General features: G+C 46.3%; 1 protein-coding gene across 5 annotated transcripts in view; it reads left to right on the top strand.

Moving 5' to 3' along the window:
- slc43a1b (solute carrier family 43 member 1b) overlaps window positions 1–23,402 on the top strand; it is a 47,853-nt gene that overhangs the window by 4,779 nt on the left and 19,672 nt on the right. For all 5 annotated transcript variants that reach the window (XR_011521231.1, XM_070553626.1, XM_054751839.2 and 2 more), the window contains exons 2-5: window positions 12,650–12,808; window positions 13,400–13,583; window positions 17,198–17,253; window positions 19,119–19,195. Coding sequence is in view for 4 of the 5 variants with exons in the window: in XM_070553626.1 (XP_070409727.1) it covers window positions 12,655–12,808; window positions 13,400–13,583; window positions 17,198–17,253; window positions 19,119–19,195 (471 nt within the window). In the remaining variant the exon portion in view is untranslated. The remainder of the gene's footprint in view (window positions 1–12,649; window positions 12,809–13,399; window positions 13,584–17,197; window positions 17,254–19,118; window positions 19,196–23,402) is intronic.

The following is a 23,402-nucleotide window of genomic DNA, read 5'->3' on the forward strand; positions in this document are numbered from 1 at the left end:
CCACCATTACCATTTACACCAGTACCATCTGCACCATTACCATTTACACCATTACCATCTCCACCATTACCATCTCTACCATTACCATTTACACCAGTACCATCTCCACCATTACCATTTACACCAGTACCATTTACACCAGTACCATCTCCACCATTACCATTTACACCAATACCATCTCCACCATTACCATTTACACCAGTACCATCTCCACCATTACCATTTACACCAGTACCATCTGCACCATTACCATTTACACCATTACCATCTCCACCATTACCATCTCTACCATTACCATTTACACCAGTACCATCTCCACCATTACCATTTACACCAGTACCATTTACACCAGTACCATCTCCACCATTACCATTTACACCAATACCATCTCCACCATTACCATTTACACCAATACCATCTCCACCATTACCATTTACACCAGTACCATCTCCACCATTACCATTTACACCAGTACCATCTGCACCATTACCATCTCTACCATTACCATCTCCACCATTACCATCTCTACCATTACCATTTACACCAGTACCATCTCCACCATTACCATTTACACCAGTACCATCTCCACCATTACCATTTACACCAGTACCATCTCCACCATTACCATTTACACCAGTACCATCTCCACCATTACCATTTACACCAGTACCATTTACACCAGTACCATCTCCACCATTACCATTTACACCATTACCATTTACACCAATACCATTTACACCAATACCATTTACACCAGTACATTTACACCATTACCATTTACACCAATACCATCCCCACCATTACCATTTACACCAATACCATTTACACCAGTACCATCTCCACCATTACCATTTACACCAGTACCATCTGCACCATTACCATTTACACCATTACCATCTCCACCATTACCATCTCTACCATTACCATTTACACCAGTACCATCTCCACCATTACCATTTACACCAGTACCATTTACACCAGTACCATCTCCATCATTACCATTTACACCAGTACCATCTCCACCATTACCATTTACACCAGTACCATCTCCACCATTACCATTTACACCAGTACCATTTACACCAGTACCATCTCCACCATTACCATTTACACCAGTACCATCTGCACCATTACCATTTACACCATTACCATCTCCAGCATTACCATCTCTACCATTACCATTTACACCAGTACCATCTCCACCATTACCATTTAGACCAGTACCATTTACACCAGTACCATCTCCACCATTACCATTTACACCAGTACCATCTCCACCATTACCATTTACACCAGTACCATCTCCACCATTACCATTTACACCAGTACCATTTACACCAGTACCATCTCCACCATTACCATTTACACCAGTACCATCTCCACCATTACCATTTACACCAGTACCATCTCCACCATTACCATTTACACCATTACCATTTACACCATTACCATTTACACCAATACCATTTACACCATTACCATTTACACCAATACCATTTACACCAATACCATTTACACCAGTACATTTACACCATTACCATTTACACCAATACCATCCCCACCATTACCATTTACACCAATACCATTTACACCAGTACCATCTCCACCATTACCATTTACACCAGTACCATCTGCACCATTACCATTTACACCAGTACCATCTGCACCATTACCATTTACACCATTACCATCTCCACCATTACCATCTCTACCATTACCATTTACACCAGTACCATCTCCACCATTACCATTTACACCAGTGCCATTTACACCAGTACCATCTCCACCATTACCATTTACACCAATACCATTTACACAAGTACCATCTCTACCATTACCATTTACACCAGTACCATCTCCACCATTACCATTTACACCAGTACCATCTGCACCATTACCATTTACACCATTACCATCTCCACCATTACCATCTCTACCATTACCATTTACACCAGTACCATCTCCACCATTACCATTTACACCAGTACCATTTACACCAGTACCATCTCCACCATTACCATTTACACCAGTACCATCTCCACCATTACCATTTACACCAGTACCATCTCCACCATTACCATTTACACCAGTACCATTTACACCAGTACCATCTCCACCATTACCATTTACACCATTACCATCTCCACCAGTACCATTTACACCATTACCATCTCCACCAGTACCATTTACACCAGTACCATCTCCACCAGTACCATTTACACCAGTACCATCCCCACCATTACCATTTACACCAGTACCATCTCCACCAGTACCATTTAAACCAGTACCATCTCCACCATTACCATTTACACCAGTACCATCTCCACCATTACCATTTACACCAGTACCATCTCCACCATTACCATTTACACCAGTACCATTTACACCATTACCTTTTACACCAGTACCATCTCCACCAGTACCATTTACACTATTACCATCTCCACCAGTACAATTTACACCAGTACCATCTCCACCATTACCATTTACACCAGTACCATCTCCACCATTACCATTTACACCAGTACCATCTCCACCATTACCATTTACACCAGTACCATCTCCACCATTACCATTTACACCAGTACCATTTACACCAGTACCATCTCCACCATTACCATTTACACCAGTACCATCTCCACCATTACCATTTACACCAGTACCATCTCCACCATTACCATTTACACCAGTACCATCTCCACCATTACCATTTACACCAGTACCATCTCCACCATTACCATTTACACCAGTACCATCTCCACCATTACCATTTACACCAGTACCATTTACACCAGTACCATCTCCACCATTACCATTTACACCAGTACCATCTCCACCATTACCATTTACACCAGTACCATCTCCACCATTACCATTTACACCAGTACCATTTACACCAGTACCATCTCCACCATTACCATTTACACCAGTACCATCTCCACCATTACCATTTACACCATTACCATTTACACCAGTACCATCTCCACCATTACCATTTACACCAGTACCATCTCCACCATTACCATTTACACCAGTACCATCTCCACCATTACCATTTACACCAGTACCATTTACACCAGTACCATCTCCACCATTATCATTTACACCATTACCATCTCCACCATTACCATTTACACCAGTACCATCTCCACCATTATCATTTACACCATTACCATCTCCACCATTACCATTTACACCATTACCATCTCCACCAGTACCATTTACACCAGTACCATCTCCACCATTACCATTTACACCAGTACCATCTCCACCATTACCATTTACACCAGTACCATTTACACCAGTACCATCTCCACCATTATCGTTTACACCATTACCATCTCCACCAGTACCATTTACACCATTACCATTTATACCAGTACCATCTCCACCATTACCATTTACACCATTACCATTTATACCAGTACCATCTCCACCATTACCATTTACACCAGTACCATTTACACCAGTACCATCTCCACCATTATCGTTTACACCATTACCATCTCCACCAGTACCATTTACACCATTACCATCTCCACCAGTACCATTTACACCAGTACCATCTCCACCATTACCATTTACACCAGTACCATCTCCACCATTACCATTTACACCAGTACCATTTACACCATTACCATCTCCACCATTACCATTTACACCATTACCATTTACACCATTACCATTTACACCAGTACCATTTACACCATTACCATCTCCACCAGTACCATTTACACCATTACCATCTCCACCAGTACCATTTACACCAGTACCATCTCCACCATTACCATTTACACCAGTACCATCTCCACCATTACCATTTGCACCATTACCATTTATACCAGTACCATCTCCACCATTACCATTTACACCAGTACCATTTACACCATTACCATCTCCACCATTATCGTTTACACCATTACCATCTCCACCAGTACCATTTACACCAGTACCATCTCCACCATTACCATTTACACCAGTACCATCTCCACCATTACCATTTACACCAGTACCATCTCCACCATTACCATTTACACCAGTACCATCTCCACCATTACCATTTACACCAGTACCATCTCCACCATTACCATTTACACCAGTACCATCTCCACCATTACCATTTACACCAGTACCATCTCCACCATTACCATTTACACCAGTACCATCTCCACCATTACCATTTACACCAGTACCATCTCCACCATTACCATTTACACCAGTACCATTTACACCAGTACCATCTCCACCATTATCATTTACACCATTACCATCTCCACCAGTACCATTTACACCATTACCATCTCCACCAGTACCATTTACACCAGTACCATCTCCACCATTACCATTTACACCAGTACCATCTCCACCATTACCATTTACACCAGTACCATCTCCACCATTACCATTTACACCATTACCATCTCCACCATTACCATTTACACCAGTTCCATCTCCACCAGTACCATTTACACCAGTACCATCTCCACCAGTACCATTTACACCAGTACCATCTCCACCATTACCATTTACACCAGTACCATCTCCACCAGTACCATTTACACCAGTACCATCTCCACCATTACCATTTACACCAGTACCATCTCCACCATTACCATTTACACCAGTACCATCTCCACCATTACCATTTACACCAGTACCATCTCCACCATTACCATTTACACCAGTACCATCTCCACCATTACCACCTGCACTATTACCATCTCCACCAGTACCATCTGCACATTACCATTTACACCAGTACCATCTCCACCATTACCATTTACACCAGTACCATCTCCACCATTACCATTTACACCAGTACCATCTCCACCATTACCATTTACACCATTACCATCTCCACCATTACCATTTACACCATTACCATCTCCACCATTACCATTTACACCAGTACCATCTCCACCATTACCATTTACACCGTTACCATCTGCACCATTACCATTTACACCAGTACCATCTGCACCATTACCATTTACACCAGTACCATCTGCACCATTACCATTTACACCATTACCATCTCCACCATTACCATCTCTACCATTACCATTTACACCAGTACCATCTCCACCATTACCATTTACACCAGTACCATTTACACCAGTACCATCTCCACCATTACCATTTACACCAGTACCATCTCCACCATTACCATTTACACCAGTACCATCTCCACCATTACCATTTACACCAGTACCATTTACACCAGTACCATCTCCACCATTACCATTTACACCATTACCATCTCCACCAGTACCATTTACACCATTACCATCTCCACCAGTACCATTTACACCAGTACCATCTCCACCAGTACCATTTACACCAGTACCATCCCCACCATTACCATTTACACCAGTACCATCTCCACCAGTACCATTTAAACCAGTACCATCTCCACCATTACCATTTACACCAGTACCATTTACACCAGTACCATCTCCACCATTACCATTTACACCAGTACCATTTACACCATTACCTTTTACACCAGTACCATCTCCACCAGTACCATTTACACTATTACCATCTCCACCAGTACAATTTACACCAGTACCATCTCCACCATTACCATTTACACCAGTACCATCTCCACCATTACCATTTACACCAGTACCATCTCCACCATTACCATTTACACCAGTACCATTTACACCATTACCTTTTACACCAGTACCATCTCCACCAGTACCATTTACACTATTACCATCTCCACCAGTACAATTTACACCAGTACCATCTCCACCATTACCATTTACACCAGTACCATCTCCACCATTACCATTTACACCAGTACCATCTCCACCATTACCATTTACACCAGTACCATCTCCACCATTACCATTTACACCAGTACCATTTACACCAGTACCATCTCCACCATTACCATTTACACCAGTACCATCTCCACCATTACCATTTACACCAGTACCATCTCCACCATTACCATTTACACCAGTACCATCTCCACCATTACCATTTACACCAGTACCATCTCCACCATTACCATTTACACCAGTACCATTTACACCAGTACCATCTCCACCATTACCATTTACACCAGTACCATCTCCACCATTACCATTTACACCAGTACCATCTCCACCATTACCATTTACACCATTACCATCTCCACCAGTACCATTTACACCAGTACCATCTCCACCATTACCATTTACACCAGTACCATCTCCACCATTACCATTTACACCAGTACCATTTACACCAGTACCATCTCCACCATTATCGTTTACACCATTACCATCTCCACCAGTACCATTTACACCATTACCATTTATACCAGTACCATCTCCACCATTACCATTTACACCATTACCATTTATACCAGTACCATCTCCACATTACCATTTACACCAGTACCATTTACACCAGTACCATCTCCACCATTATCGTTTACACCATTACCATCTCCACCAGTACCATTTACACCATTACCATCTCCACCAGTACCATTTACACCAGTACCATCTCCACCATTACCATTTACACCAGTACCATCTCCACCATTACCATTTGCACCATTACCATTTATACCAGTACCATCTCCACCATTACCATTTACACCAGTACCATTTACACCAGTACCATCTCCACCATTATCGTTTACACCATTACCATCTCCACCATTACCATTTACACCATTACCATCTCCACCAGTACCATTTACACCAGTACCATCTCCACCATTACCATTTACACCAGTACCATCTCCACCATTACCATTTACACCAGTACCATCTCCACCATTACCATTTACACCAGTACCATCTCCACCATTACCATTTACACCAGTACCATCTCCACCATTACCATTTACACCAGTACCATCTCCACCATTACCATTTACACCAGTACCATCTCCACCATTACCATTTACACCAGTACCATTTACACCAGTACCATCTCCACCATTATCATTTACACCATTACCATCTCCACCAGTACCATTTACACCATTACCATCTCCACCAGTACCATTTACACCAGTACCATCTCCACCATTACCATTTACACCAGTACCATCTCCACCATTACCATTTACACCATTACCATCTCCACCATTACCATTTACACCAGTTCCATCTCCACCAGTACCATTTACACCAGTACCATCTCCACCAGTACCATTTACACCAGTACCATCTCCACCATTACCATTTACACCAGTACCATCTCCACCAGTACCATTTACACCAGTACCATCTCCACCATTACCATTTACACCAGTACCATCTCCACCATTACCATTTACACCAGTACCATCTCCACCATTACCATTTACACCAGTACCATCTCCACCATTACCATTTACACCAGTACCATCTCCACCATTACCACCTGCACTATTACCATCTCCACCAGTACCATCTGCACATTACCATTTACACCAGTACCATCTCCACCATTACCATTTACACCAGTACTATCTCCACCATTACCATTTACACCAGTACCATCTCCACCATTACCATTTACACCATTACCATCTCCACCATTACCATTTACACCAGTACCATCTCCACCATTACCATTTACACCGTTACCATCTGCACCATTACCATTTACACCAGTACCATCTGCACCATTACCATTTACACCAGTACCATCTGCACCATTACCATTTACACCAGTTCCATCTCCACCATTACCATTTACACCAGTTCCATCTCCACCAGTACCATTTACACCAGTACCATCTCCACCAGTACCATCTGCACCAGTATCTACTCATGCGTGTAATCCATCTACTCCAGTAGGTGTTCTCCAGCAGATGTCATTGATCACGGTCCAGCATGGTGACTCTACTGAGTTCACTTCATCAGATGGATTCATGTAGTGCTGCTCACTCCTGGTCCTGGGGGATCCAGCACCTTTTAGTTTTAACTCGGTTTCAACACACCTGATTTCAGTCAGCAGGTGATTAACAGGCTTCTGAAGTGCTTGATGAGCTGCTGCACCGGTGATGAAATTAGGTGTGACCCACTAGTGGAACAATTCAGAGCCGTGCCGGGGGTGGAGCAAATAACCGGGCACTTTAAAATCCAAATAATAAAAGTCGTGATAACACAATGTGAGCAGTGGCCGCCTATGTTTTTGGGAACTGGGCCTTCAGTTCCAGTTTACTGACCTAATATGATGTTACAGCAGTGGTGGACTGGCGAGCTGTGAATTCTGAAGAAGAACAGCCGGTGCTGGCCTTCTTTACCCCACCCCACCTATCGAAGACCCCCCAGGCTGAGGGAAGAAGATTCAACAACTTAGTCATTGAGCTGTTTAGTTCCATCAGTAGGTCCTTCTCTACGGCCATGGAGGCCAAGGCTGAGTGGCCTCTCGCTGAGACGAACCAGCGACCGGTTGGGCGGACTCTCGTATCGATCAGCTTCTCTGAATAAGGGAACTGAAATAATCCCTGAGACCAAATCAATTTCTGCCTCTCCGTTAACCACCTAGTTTGCTATCTGTTGGCAAGTAATGATGATGATGAATGACTGATTGTGAGTTTTTCCCATAATGCACTTGGAGATGGTTTTGGAGACCCACTTGTAAACGTGCAGGTCATAAAGCTACATGTGAAAGTAAAAATAAAACCAACACTTTATTCAGTATTTGACACCTACTACATCACTAACGTCCGTCGGTCTTGTGAAGTTTATAGCAACCATGACTCAGTCCTGTCCACACGTAGCCGGGGATCTGCCAAAACGTAGATATTTTTCTACGTTTTGGCCTGTCATCCACACGAAAACGGATCTTTTTAAAAACTCCGGCCAAAGTGAAGATCTGCGTTTTCTCCGTTTTGGGTGTCTGCGTGTGGACAGACAAAACCGGAGTTTTAAGGTCCGCAACGTCACTTTCCGCGACAAAAAAATGCTGACATCACGTGTGCGACCTGTGTTTACACTAGCCGACAGCATGGATGCCCTCAGAGCTGCGCTCGCTTTATCAATTGTCCAAGCGCTTTCTGCTTGTTTGTTTTTGCAAGAGGAATTACTGCTCCTTGCGGAAGACCACAGACGAAGGACGAGGTTAAGAACGGGGGAAGTACTGCCCCCTACAGGTCTGGCATGTCCTTAACAACGTTCATCCGGGTACGTGTGGACAGTTTTTTTAAAAACGAGGTGGTGTGGATGCAAGTTTTTGGAGGGGCGGATATTCGTTTTAAAATAAAAACCCGGCTACGTGTGGACTAGGACTCAGTCCTGACCGGGACCACCTACAGAAACTCTAAATAAATCTGCATGAGAGGAATTATTGAGAGTGGAGCTCATTCTCCTTTAAACACACGATATGGATGTGCTCGTCTTATCCAGCATCCATCGTTTGTGTCAAAGGCGTTGTGCCGTCTCATCCGCCTCATTGCAGGGGCGGGCTCCTTCCAAGCTTGGACTGGGGACCCTGGGGGCCCACTGCCCCCCCCCCCCCCTCCAGCTGCCCCTGAAGCCTCACCCCTGTGTTAGAGTACCAAAACCAGTAAAACATGCAGGACAGCAGCTCTCCAGGACCAGGAGTGAGTACCACTGGATTAGTGGCTTCTAACGGACGTTAATAAGACCTGACACCTTCTCACAGGTTCTTGACTTGCTGTCTCTTATGTCGAAGTTATGTATTTTGTTTGGCTTATTAAATCTAGTGAATTCATTAAAAAAACAGTGTCTTCTGCTGTGGGACAGGTCAGTTCTGAGTTCTGATGATCATTTGTGAAATTTACCTGCAGGCTAAGGGATTCTCCCGCCTGCCAGACGAGTAACAGAAGAATTAAATCAGATGGCTGATGAGCGTTAGCATGCAGAGACTTGGCTGGTTACAGACACCGAGGTGCAGCTGCTTCTTTTCATATTAGTTTACTCTCTGACAGCTGCAATGTCCTAGAGTCCTGGTGTCATTCCGCCTTCATGGATCTGTTCCGTCTGAGAAATAAAGCAAAGCAGAAATTTAATGCTGAAGAGGAAGCTTCAGTTGGGAGATGAAGTGGCCAATAGAAGGTGGTGTGGGCAGAGAGAAACATGACAAGCATGCAGCTGAGATCTGTGTATGACACCTGATATGTGCAGCTACGGCAGGACCTTCTCTTACAGAGCTGTGCAAAAGTCTTCACCACCTCACAGCTTCCTGCTATTTCTGCCTTTTGGCCCCTAAAAGTTTCAGACCAGAAAACAAATTCAGATGAACTTTTCACTTTGAGTGACCCCTAAAACCCACAAAAAGGTTGCAGCACCCTTGAAGACCAGTGTCTGTGATACCTGATGAGTCTCTCATCACTGTGGACGAGGTTTGTCCCACTCTTCTCTGCAGAATCATCTGAATTCAGACCCACTGGAGGGTCTCCAGCAAGAACAGCCTGTTTAAGGTCAAAGGTCAGACTTCCTCCCATGAGGTTGTTCTTCTAGCACGGGACTTTAGGGAGCTGGAGGCTGTGACAGTCATTAATACAATGTGACCAATCTGTGAAATCACAATCTTATGATTAATATGTTTTTAATAAGTATTAAGACTTATTCTAGTTACTAGACACGCTGATACACTAAGGTAAGGAGATACATTTTGGTTTCGGTTCCACAAACAAACACTAGGAACGAGAAAATGTATCGTTAAAATAAGATTTAAATTACGTTAAAACAAAAAATTCTTATTTCTACAAGCTACTGATCCTACTGGGATGCTGGTGGCTGTTCTACTTTTTTCTAAAGCTTTATGAACAACTTACAAACAAACAAACAAACAATTATTTGAAATAAATTTACATTCACTGCTGCTTTGTCTAAAATATTCAGAGTATCAACTAATCATCCTAAAATGAACTACCTTCATTAGAAATTACATATTTTTAGAAGAGGCACTTGAGCCTTTTCTCCCGCAGCAATGCATTGTGGGTAATATCCTTCACCCAAGTTCATATTGATGCAAACTGAAGTGTGGACCAAGGGTGCAAAAAGGGAGCGATCAACTTCTGCACTTGAGAATCGGGACACCCTACGCACCCACACCCCTGGCCGGGATCGCGCAATTTAAGGGTGCAAGGGTGGAAGTGCGAGTATTGCGACTGGGCCTTGGACTTTCTACTCTGTTTAATACTGGACTCTGCGCCGTGACACAAAAACATCACAGAGATTCTGTCAGAGTCTCCCTGAAAACGTTTAATCCACGAGTCTTCTTTCCGACAGCATTTTCTCCACTGTGCTTACTGACTTTTCTGATTTGGTGCTTTTGTGTATGTGCTTCACGGGCTCCAGATGTGCAGTAAAGTCCCACCTCCTAGTTGGACTGACAGCAACAGGCAGCTGTCTCTACACAGTTTATGCAACTCAAAACAGGAGACTGTCAATGCGGCACATGAGTCTCAATTTGCTGGACGTGTGAAAAGTCATGAAAACGCGGGACTGTCCTGCACAAAGATGGGGGACATCGGGTCTCCCTCGTTATGGTGTGTGAATTCCTGGACTACCTCAACTTGTGGGCTTTACATCGTAGTTGTCTGTGGAACAAAGAATACTGATGTAGAGGAACTCGTTAAATTTGAAACTAAGCCATTCAGTCATCTTTCTCAGGATGAATTTAAAGAGCAAGTCACCCCCAAATAAACTTTTTTTTTGCTGATAAACTAAATAAACGAGTGTCTAATGGTGCTGCAGACACGTGTCGTCAATAATTTGGCACTTCAGTGCATCTTAGTTAAAATTTAAATATTCTGCCTAAAACTGGCAGTGTTGTGCCGTTGTCAGGTAAAAACTCTGCACTGTATTTTAATTTAAATCTGCCACCGCTATTGGCTAAGAAGTATGCTATGATGTAAACTGGTACATTATGATGTCACAATGCTGTCGTGAGCCTGAGTGTGTGTGTATTTGTTAGCGGCTCCGCCCTCTCGGTCTGCCAGGCAACCATGGATGTAATTTTCACTTTAGAAGTGGGGGGGGACACGGGGTGGGGGGGGGATCTTTACAGTATGCTCTAATGGGAAACAGGCTTCAACTCAAACGGTTGTTTTCTGCTTGGCTCATCCAGTGTCAATTTAACAGCGTAATATTGCTTTTGGATGGTAAAAAGTGCAGGGGTCAAAACTTGACTTTGGAAAAAGTGGGGAGACATGTCCCCCCCCCCCCCCCCACCCCCCAAATTACGTCCATGCAGGCAACAGCATGTGTTGCATTTTTCAAACATGAAGTGGGAGTGGAGTTAGACTCTTGTAGGGGTTGACTTGCTCTTTAGATGTAATGTTTGTTGCTTTATATGGTTAAATCAGACTTTTCCCGCCTTATCCCAATTTCCTGAAAATCACACGATCAAACCTGATTTCCGATCACACGACTGGACCGGAGCATCCCTTCGCTGAACTATTTTAACACCTTTCAACCACAAACTTCAACACAAAAGCACGGCCCACTTTTCTGATTTTTATTTGCTTAGAATCATATCAGCTTCATTCTGCTTCACAGTTATGTGCTAAAAGTTCAAGGATACTTTTGCGAGGCACCGTGTTTGTTTGTGCTCCATGTTTGGTTTTACTTCTTGTTTATTAGCGTCAGCCTATCATTGATTTTGTGAGTGTTGCTTTCCATATTGGTGAGTTAGTCTGGACTTGACTAACTCCCCCTCCCCACCCCCGTGTCCCCAGCTACCATGGCTCCCAGCTTGGCTCAGGCTTACAGGCGGAGGTGGTGGATGGCCGTCACGGCCATCATGGAGAACCTGCTCTTCTCTGCAGTTCTGCTGGGTTGGGCCTCGCTGCTCATCATGCTGAAGAACGAGGGCTTCTACTCTCACTTGTGCATTGGTTGGTCCACTTATGGTTCAGTAGCTTCACAGCAGACTTTTAGCACCAGAATCTTGTAACACACAACCCCACAGTCATGGATAAGAGAGATGTACGCTGTTCTGTTGATAGGAGCTTCATGGAACTATTGCTTCAAAATCCTCCTCTATTCTTCAGGGAATTTTCCAGAAATAAGGTTTGCTAAATACAGAGTTACATTTCCACGCGCAGGGACACTCTGAGTTTACCAGCAGCAGGGGCAGGAAGTCCTCCTTGAAGCTGACAAAGTGTTCAGGAGAGAGGATGCTTCAGAAACAACCCACAACTCTATCAGTGTAGCATCTCTCTGGTCCTCCAGCATGTCCGTGATAAGGTGTCAGAACGAAGAAAAGGATTTTTGCCAGCTGTGACAGTAAATCTGAATCACTTAGATCTATTTAATCTACAACAGAGTCCTGCCGCCTGTCTCATGTCAACAATGTTTAAAGAGCGTGGTGGATCCAGATTTTAGCCCCGTTAGAGTCTGAGTTTCACTGGAGTTAGTTGTTTGTGTGCTGCTTGCGTGTTGTATTCAGTTATTACGTTGTGATGATGAATTTTTGTCTTTTTCAGAAAATGAGACGGTTCTCACCAACGAGACCGCAGTTGAAGAAAGTGGTTGGAGGAGCTGTGTGGAGCAAGATGAGATACTGAATCTTGGCTTCACCATCGGCTCCTTCCTCCTTAGTGCGGCCACGCTGCCCCTGGGGATCCTGATGGACAGATATGGGCCGCGCCCGCTCAGGCTTGTTGGGAGGTGTCTGTCATTTTTTCATCTATTGTCATTGGTTCATACACGTTTTTCTTTGCTTCTCCCATCTATTGCCGCATCCTCTGCTTTATTCATATCATCACATTAGTGTCCCTGTGGGTTTGTAGGTACACCCCTTCTCCTCATACATCCTCCTGTTATTGTCCCTCCCAGTGAGACTCGCCCATCCGGTTGTTTGGGTTAATTTTCTTTTAGAAGCCCCTGATCATTTGCAGCTGGCATGCCAAAATTAGGATTCATATTGAAGTTTTTTGTTGTGCTAATGTCAGATATAGGTTTAAAACTACTGAAAATACGGGATCCTGATGGTTACGGCACACACGTTTTGGACCGCACAAAGACAGTAACAACAGTTATAACACTAGATTCTGAGTATAGGTGCAGCTCTTTAAGGTTGCTGTTGGGTCATGTCCAACCTTGGAAGCCAATCGCTTAAGGTGCGAGTCAAGGCATGTCCTGAGGACGTTTATATTTCAGATCACCATTGCATTTTCTTGAACTTGTCAGTTTCTGCGTCCCCACCTCCTGCTCGCCGTCTGGTTAGTTCTCGTTTTCTTAATGAGAGCACAGCTAGCAATGTTTCTGCTGCTTCTGATCCACCCTGTTCTTCTGATAACGACCCAGATTCCTTAACTTCTCACTTTAACGAGCACTGCCTCTCCATCCTGGACAACATCTGTCCTGTCAGAACCAGATCAGTTCCTGCAGTGAACCCTACTCCCTGGTTTAATGACAGCCTTCGCAGCCTGAAGCGCCAATGCAGAAAAATTGAGCGTTTGTGGAAGAAAACCCATCTCCACGTCCATCTGCTGCACCTAAAGGATCTTCTGACATCCTTTAACTCTGCAGTCAGAGATGCGAGAGTTTCGTATTTTTCCAACCTGGTGTCCCAGAGCAAAGGGAACCCCAAGGTGCTGTTTAACACCAGCAGCAGCATCGTCTCTCCTGCCTCTCCTACAGCCTCCATCCACTCTGTTGCAGACTGTGAGAACTTTCTGTCTTTCTTTGTGGACAAAGTCAATAAGGTTAGATCTAGCATCTCTCCTTCAGCCTTATCGCCGCCTCTCCCGACTCCAACCAGGCCCGTCATCCTAGATAGCTTTGCTCCTGTTTCTTTGCCTGAGTTAACCAAACTAGTTAACTCTATGAAGACCTCTGCGTGCCCCCTCCACATCTTACCCTCATCTTTGTTTAAAAGTGCTTTTCAGTCCAGCGGTCCCAGGCGTTAGGAACTGCTCGACCCGAGCATCTCTCTTTTTCTGTGATTTTACAGAAAAACAGGCAATCACAGTAAAAATGCCAGGGCTCTTTCTACAGGACCAGGGCATTGCAGGAGAATGTATGAAGAAGACATTTATTATTTCTATACATTTTTTGGCTGTCACACTTCCATAATGCCCCTTTAATGGTCTTGGGCCTACTTATCTTTCAGGGGCATGTGTGTGTGCCAGAGGATGTGTGTTGTGAAGGGGTTTTTATTGTCAGACTGTTTTTAAATTCTGGGGATGGGAGGGAGTGTGGGTATGCGGGGTCTTTTTAATTTGTTAAGCACGTTGAGTTACATTATATGATTAAGTGCTATATAAATAAAGTTTGATTTGATTAGATACTACTGCAACTCTCTTTTCACGTGTCTGAGCAGAACCTCCCTGAACCGTCTACAGGTGGTTCAGAACGCCTGTGCTCGGCTTCTGACCAAGTCCTCCAAACACACCCACATCACCCCGCTTCTCCTCCAGCTTCACTGGCTGCCAGTCAACTTCAGGGTTCATTTCAAGATCCTGGTTCTGGTCTATAGGGCCTTACATGGACAAGCACCATCTTACATTGGTGATCTTCTTAGTCCCTACACCCCCAGCAGGTCCCTGAGGTCCAGTGATCAAAGCCTACTGGTTGTGCAGCACCAGGCTAAAGGTCAAAGGTGACAGATCATCTGCTGCTGTGGCCCCCAGACTCTGGACCTCTCTCTCCCTGAGCCTGAGATCAGTGGACTCAGTGGTCTCCTTTAAAAAGCAGCTGAAGACTCACCTGTTCAAGCTGGCTTTTGTATGACCTTCATCACCTCTCTCTCTTTATTCTGCTCTCCCCACCTATTCCACCTTCCTCAGGATCCACTGATTTCCCTCTTTGCTGTTCACTCTCTCTCTCTAACATTTTTTCTTTTAAATCCCAATTATCTATTTGTGCTCATTTTAAATATATTTTTAAACATTTTCTAAATGCTTTTTTATATTTTTACATTTTTTGTTTTTGTGAAGCGCCTCGTGATTTTTATCTTGAGAGGCGCTATAGAAATTATATTTTCTTCTTCTTCTTCATTTCAAGTGACAGAGGCTGAATCATACAAATGTCTGTATTTACGAACCTCTGCCATACTAGTTCTTGCCAGTCCACCATGTCCGTCCGCGTGTTTAGAAAACTTCCTAGGTGCGCGGTGCGGAAAGTTTGGGCCGTGCGGAGGCGCGGTGGAGGGGCGTGGTTGTTAAAATGACGCAATTTTGCCGCGTGGAGCCGTGCGGACCTCGCGGACGCGTCAAGCATAAACCAAGCTTAACAGGCCACACACGTTCTGTGGTGGGGAGAAGACGTCAGAGACAGGTCAAGGATGGGCCTCATCCCTCCCGTTCTTTTTCAGAACCAGGAAATAAGAGGAAGAAACCCTGACTTCTCCTCCCCATGAGGAACTCGGGTAGTGACCTCCTTCAACAAAAAGTTCCTGCAAGTCTGACCCAAGGGTGAAACGTTGTTTTGGAGATGTTAGTCTCGTTTTGCATAATTCAACGGAACAGGGGGATGTCAAAGAAACTGAAGCATATGACCGTTGTGAACAATGTCGTGTATATCCGCCTGCTCGTGTGGCAGACGCGACACCATTCCTGAGCACATTCCGAGAGCGATTGCATGCGTGGCACCGGTAGTGAACGCTTCACAGCCGAGAGCCAGGCTCGGGCCTCTACCACTGTTGTTCTATCTGGAGAAACACCAAGAGCGACTCATGGGGGGGAAGTGCTTGGAAAGGCACTTTGGGAAACCTTTTTGAAAGTCAAACTTTGGCACTGTAGCAGAACAATGTGCACAAGTGAGTGCGTGTGAAAGATGCACATCATCGCGTTCCAGCAGCAGTAACAGGCTGGTGTGTGGCACCAGAGAGGCGTCCTCAATTGAGACGGGCTGCTTTGTTGCTGGTGATGAGCTACTTTATAGCCCCAGCTGCCCTGGGGCTAACTGACAGAGGTGAGGCTGCCGAGGGCAGGTGCCGCCGGTCCCCCTCAACACCACATGCAGGCAAGGAGAGCGATGCGTCTTGCTCAATAACACAATGACTGCAACAGATGGAGATTGAACCGGCAACCCTCTGCTTACAGGACACACTTAATTCCGCTGCCAGTAAAAACTTTTATTCTCAATTGAAAAAACAGAGCAAGTTGGTAGAAAGTACTAAAACTAAGGAGAACGTCCATTTTAAACACAAAAATCTTTGTTAAAATATTGTTCAACTAATACAGAAAGTACTTAAAATGTTTTGAGAGACTCCAACTTCAATTCGAGTATGAATATTAGAATATTCAACCTTTGTTAACTCTGTGCGTGTGTTCCAGCTCGTGCTTCGCAGCCTCCTGTGCGATGATGGCTGTTGCTGCCTACGATCCTGCAGGTGAGACAGCTCTTAGACAGGTACACCTTGTGGTCCCATCATAGCGAAACATTTCACACTCGTACTAACTTGTGATCAAAATCTGTTGACCAACATTGACCTGAGAGAAGAACTACAACTCTCTTAGAGAACAAGAAGCCATAGTCGCACCCTTTCAAGAAGTTTGAGCTGTTGTTTACCATCCATCCATTTACAGCCGCTTATCCAGAGTCAGGTCACAAGGGCAGCAGCTTAAGCCGAGAGGCCCAGACTTCCCTCTCACCAGCTACTTGAGCCAGCTGCTCCTGGGGAATCCCAAGGTGTTTCCTGGCCAGCCGAGTCACATAGTCCCTCCGGCGTGTCCTGGGTCTTCCCTTAGATGTCCTCCCAGTTGGACATGCCTGGAAAACCTCACCAGGGAGGCATCCTAACCAGATGCCTGAGCCACCTCAATTAGCTCCTTTCGATGTGGAGGAGCAGCGGGTCTACTCTGAACCCCCCGGATGACCGAGCCTCTTACCCTGTCCCTGAGAGCCCAGCCACCCAGCGGAGAAAACTCATTTCAGCCGCTTGTATCCACAATCATTTTTGGTCCCTACCCAAAGCTCGTGACCATAGGTGAGGGTAGGAACGTAGATCTATCAGTAAATCGAGAGCTTTGCCTCCTGGCTCAGCTCTCTCATCACCACAACAGATTAGTACAGCGCCCGCATCACTGCAGATGCAGCACCAATCCGCCTGTCGATCTCACGCTCCATCATTCCCTCACTCGCGAACAAGACCCCGAGATACTTAAACTCCTCCACTTGAGGCAGGACTCCATCCCTGACCCAGAGAAGGCATGCTACCCTTTTCTGATACAGGACCATGGTCTCAGATTTAGAGGAGCTGATTCCCATCCCAGCCGCTTCAGATTCATCTGCAAATCGCTCCAGCAAAAGCCGGAGATCACTGTCTGGTGAAGCCAACAGAACCGAGTCATCCGCAAAAAGCAGAGACCTGATCCTTAGGCCACCAAAACGGATCATCTCAACACCTTGGATGTGCCCAGAAATCATGTCCATAAAGGTTATGAACAGAATCGGTGACAAAGGGCCGCCTTGGCAAAGTCCAACTCTCACTGGGAACGAGCCCGACTTACTGCCGGCAATACAGGGACCTAACAGCCCGTATCAGAGGGCCTGGTACCCCATATTTCCGGAGTGCCCCCACAGGGCCCCTTGGGGGACATAGTTGAACGCCTTCTCCAAATCCACAAAACACATGTAGATTGGCTAGGCGAACTCCCACGCACCTGCCAGGATCCCCCTAAGGGTATAGAGCTGGTCCAGTGTTCCACGGCCAGGACGAAAACCACATTGCTCCTCCTGAATCTGAGGTTCAACAATCCGACACACCCTCCTCTCCAGAACCCCTGAATAGACTTTACCAGGGAGGCTCAGGAGTGTCATCCCTCTGTAGTTGGAACACACTCTGCATCCCCCCTTTTTAAATGGGGGGACCACCACCCCAGTCTGCCAGTCCAGTGAAACTGCCGCCAATGTCCACGTGATACTGCAGAGCCAGGTCAACCAACACGGCCCCAAAACATCCACAGCCTTAAAATAATCCGGGTGGATCTCATCCACTGTTTCCATTTGTATTGTTCATCATAAGGGCTGCACTTTGTCTGATCCCTCATCTAGGGCCTGGTTGCCATGGTTGACCCTACCAGAGTCATAAAGCCTCAGGCAACTTAAGCTCCTAGGATCATTGGGACACTCAAACCCCACCACCACGGTGAGGTGGCAGCCCAAGGAGGGGAAGAAGTTTAATCTTGCATAAACTGTGTGGAGAGAACTAATGTTTTCCTTGCTGTTAAAAAATGCTTCACTTTATTCCATCAGTGCTGTCCGTCCTGATCTTCTTTGCTGTCTCCTTTAATGGTTTTGGAGGAATCTGTCTGACCTTTACTTCACTTACGGTAAGTCTCACACATGAACATTAAATTAGGGGTGATGGTGGCTCAGGAGTTAGGAGTTTGCCCTGTAATCAGAGGGTTGCAGGTTCAGTCCCAGGCTCATGAAGTTGTATTTTTGTGTCTTTGAGCAAGGAACTTCACCTTCCTTGCGTGCTGGTGGTGGTCAGAGGCAGGGCAGGGCACCACTAGTGTGTGAATGAATGAATGAATGAATGAATGAATGAATGAATGAATGAATGAATGAATGAGTCACTGTAGTGTAAAGTGCGTTGGAGTCCTCTGACTCAGAAAGGCGCTGTACAAGTATGGGTTATTTATCTTTTATGAGTTGCTTTGGACGTGTCTGTCAGACATGTTGGCATAAACAAGATCCCATCGTCTTTTAACCAGAATATCTGGCACCATAACAGAAGCTGGCCTGGGATTATGTGGTAGTATTTAAAATCCTTGTGTCAAAGGAAAATGATAATGGAAAGTGAACAGGGAAAGTAACTTTAATTTGTTTACTTGACTAGACGACACAATGCCTTTGATTTCATCTTACTGGAAAAAAGAATGTAATTCAAGAGTAATGCGTTCTAGTCATCATTGCTCCACATGGTGATGAAGTTCTCCCAACTGCCCTGTTCTCTGCCTAAGCTAGATGCAGATATTGATGCAGGGCCCACTGGGAAAGATAGTGTTGGCCAGGCTCCCCCATAGAACGATTGTTTATTTGTCATGTTGGATGAAGGTTTGGACCCAAATCTAGTTTGTAATAAGATCCTTTTGATCAGGAGCAGGGGCGTAGCTCCAAACTCTGCGCCCTAGGTACAACCAATCTAGGTGGGCCCCCATGCTCACTTGTTTGACCAAATCAAATCAAAATCAAATCAAAGATACTTTATTAATCCCAGAGGGAAATTAGAGTTTCAGTACACACAATTCAGAGATCAGACATACATGGGCAAGACACATGACAAGAATTGGTGACTGTGGTCATTCGCAACCATGAGTCACGCTACCTTAATAGAGATAAGAGAGGTTACATGAGGATTGGTTCACATGGAGGGAAAAAAAGGCACTTCAAAGTTACCCTCCACCAGGAGGGCAGCTTTGCTCTGCAAAAAAAAAACACCTCAGACAGAAATGACTCATTCACCCCTCCCTCCCAGCTCTCAGCTACAGAAACTCAGTTTCAAGTTTTTGACTGACTTGCCCAAGGAGCTGTTGTAGGCACGTTTTGTCGGAGCTGGGGTGGGCGTGGTTTCATTGAAACAATTCATTTCTTTTCCAGGTTTTAAATTCCCGCAGACAAAGATAACTTGTATTTGAGATAAATGACATCTCAGTCGTCTTCGTCGTCTTCCTCCGCTTATTCGGGTCCGGGTCGCGGGGGCAGCATCCCAACTTGGGAGCTCCAGACTGTCCTCTCCCCAGCCTTCTCCACCAGCTCCTCCGGCAGGACCCCGAGGCGTTCCCGGACCAGATTGGAGATGTAACCTCTCCAACGTGTCCTGGGTCGACCCGGGGGCCCCCTGCCGGCAGGACATGCCCAAAACACCTCCCCGAGGAGGCGTCCAGGAGGCTTCCTGACCAGATGCCCAAACCACCTCAACTGGCTACTTTCGATCCGGAGAAGCAGCGGTTCTACTCCAAGTCCCTCCCAAATGTCCGAGCTCCTCACCCTATCTCTAAGGCTGAGCCCGGCCACCCTACGGAGGAAACTCATTTTGGCCGCTTGTATCCACGATCTCGTTCTTTCGGTCATAACCCAAAGCTCATGACCATAGGTGAGGATTGGGACGTAGATCGACTGGTAAATCGAGAGCCTGGCTTTCTAGCTCAGCTCCCTCTTTACCACGACAGATCGGCTCAGCGTCCGCATCACTGCAGATGCTGAACCAATCCGCCTGTCGATCTCCCAATCCCTCCTACCCTCACTCGTGAACAAGACCCCGAGATACTTAAACTCCTCCACTTGAGGAAGGACCTCTCCCCCAACCCGGAGTTGGGAAGCCACCCTTTTCCGGTCGAGAACCATGGTCTCAGATTTGGAGGTGCTGATCCTCATCCCAGCCGCTTCACACTCGGCCGCGAACCTACCAAGCAAGAGCTGAAGGTCAGAGCTGGATGAAGCTAGGAGGACCACATCATCCGCAAAAGCAGAGACGAGATTCTCCTGCCACCAAACTCGACACACTCCACACCACGGCTGCATCTAGAAATTCTGTCCATAAAGGTAATGAACAGAACCGGTGACAAAGGGCAGCCCTGGCGGAGTCCAACCCTCACCGGGAACAGGTCCGACTTACTACCGGCTATGCGGACCAAACTCACGCTCCTCTGGGAAAGGGACTGAATGGCCCTTAACAGAAAGCCACCCACCCCATACTCCTTGAGCGTCCCCCACAGGGTGTCCTTGGGGACACGGTCATAAGCCTTCTCCAAATCCACAAAACACATGTGGATTGGTTGGGCAAACTCCCATGCCCCTTCCATCACCCCTGCAAGGGTTTAGAGCTGGTCCACGGTTCCACGGCCAGGACGAAAACCACATTGCTCCTCCTCAATCTGAGATTCAACTATCGATCGGACCCTCCTCTCCAGTACCTTGGAGTAGACCTTTCCAGGGAGGCTGAGGAGTGTGATCCCCCTATAGTTGTAACACACCCTCAGGTCACCCTTCTTAAAGATGGGGACCACCACCCCGGTCTGCCACTCCCTAGGAACTGCCCCCGATGACCACACAATGTTGCAGAGACGTGTCAACCATGACAGCCCTACAACATCCATAGCCTTGAGATACCCAGGATGAACCTCATCCGCCCCCGGGGCTCCGCCGCTGTGTAGTTGTTTGACTACCTCAGCAACTTCTGCCCCCGAGATTGGACAGTCCATCCCCAGGTCTCCCGGCTCTGGTTCCTCCTCGGAATGTGTGTAGGTGGGATTGAGGAGCTCCTGAACGTATTCCTTCCACCGTCCGACTATAGCCCCAGTTGACGTCAGCAGCTCCCCATCCCCACTGTAAACAGTGTGAGCGAGTTGCTGCCTTCCTCTCCTGAGGCACCGGACAGTTTGCCTGAACCTCTTTGGAGCTGATCGATAGTCTTTTTCCACGGCCTCACCAAACTCCTCCCACGCCCGAGATTTTGCCTCAGCAACTGCCACTACTGCACCCCGCTTGGCTATCCGGTACCTGTCTGCTGCCTCTGGAGACCCACAGACCAGCCACGCCCCATAGGCCTCCTTCTTCAGCCTGATTGCTCCCCAAGTCTCTGGTGTCCACCAGCAGGTACGGGGGTTTCCACCACGACTGGCACCGGCCACCTTGCGACCACAGCTAGCAACAGCTGCCTCAACAATCGCAGAGTGGAACAAGGCCCACTCGTAGTCAATGTCCCCCACTGCTCTCGGGACGCGGTCAAAGCTCTGCCGGAGGTGGGAGTTGAAGACCGTCTTAACAGCTTCTTCTGCCAGGCGTTCCCAGCAGACCCTCACTATGCTTTTGGGTCTGCCAGGTCTACGCGGCATCTTCCCCTGCCATCTGATCCAACTCACCACCAGGTGGTGATCAGTTGACAGCTCCGCTCCTCTCATCACTCGGGTGTCCAAAACATACAGCCGCAGGTCAGGTGATACGACTACAAAATCTATCATCGACCTGTGACCTAGGCTGCCCTGGTACCAAGTGTACCGATGGGCATCCTTATGTTCGAACATGGTGTTCGTTATGGCCAAACTGCGGCTTGCACAGAAGTCCAATAATGAAACACCACTCGAGTTCAGATCAGGTGGGTCATTCCTCCCAATCACACCCCTCCAGGTCAAGCTGTCATTGCCCACGTGAGCATTGAATTCCCCCAGCAGGACAATGGAGTCCCCTGATGGAGCACTATCTAGCACTCGTCCCAGGGACTCCAAAAAGGGTGGGTACTCTGAACTGATATTTGGACCATAAGAACAAACAACAGTCAGGACCCGTTCCCTGACCCGAAGGCGCAGGGAAGTTACCCTCTCGTCCCTCGTGGTAAACCCCAACACATAGGCAGAGAGTCTTGGGGCTAACAAAAAGCCAACCCCAGCCCTCCGCCTCTCACCCGGAGCAACTCCAGCAAAGGAGAGTGTCCAACCCCTCTCAAGGACTTGGGTTCCAGAGCCAATGCTATGTGTCGAGGTGAGTCCGACCATATCTAGCCTCTGTCACAAGCTCCTGCTCCTTCCCCGCCAG

The sequence above is a fragment of the Nothobranchius furzeri genome, chromosome 7 (assembly GCF_043380555.1).
Source record: "Nothobranchius furzeri strain GRZ-AD chromosome 7, NfurGRZ-RIMD1, whole genome shotgun sequence".
In the NCBI taxonomy this organism is placed as follows: Eukaryota; Metazoa; Chordata; class Actinopteri; order Cyprinodontiformes; family Nothobranchiidae; genus Nothobranchius; species Nothobranchius furzeri.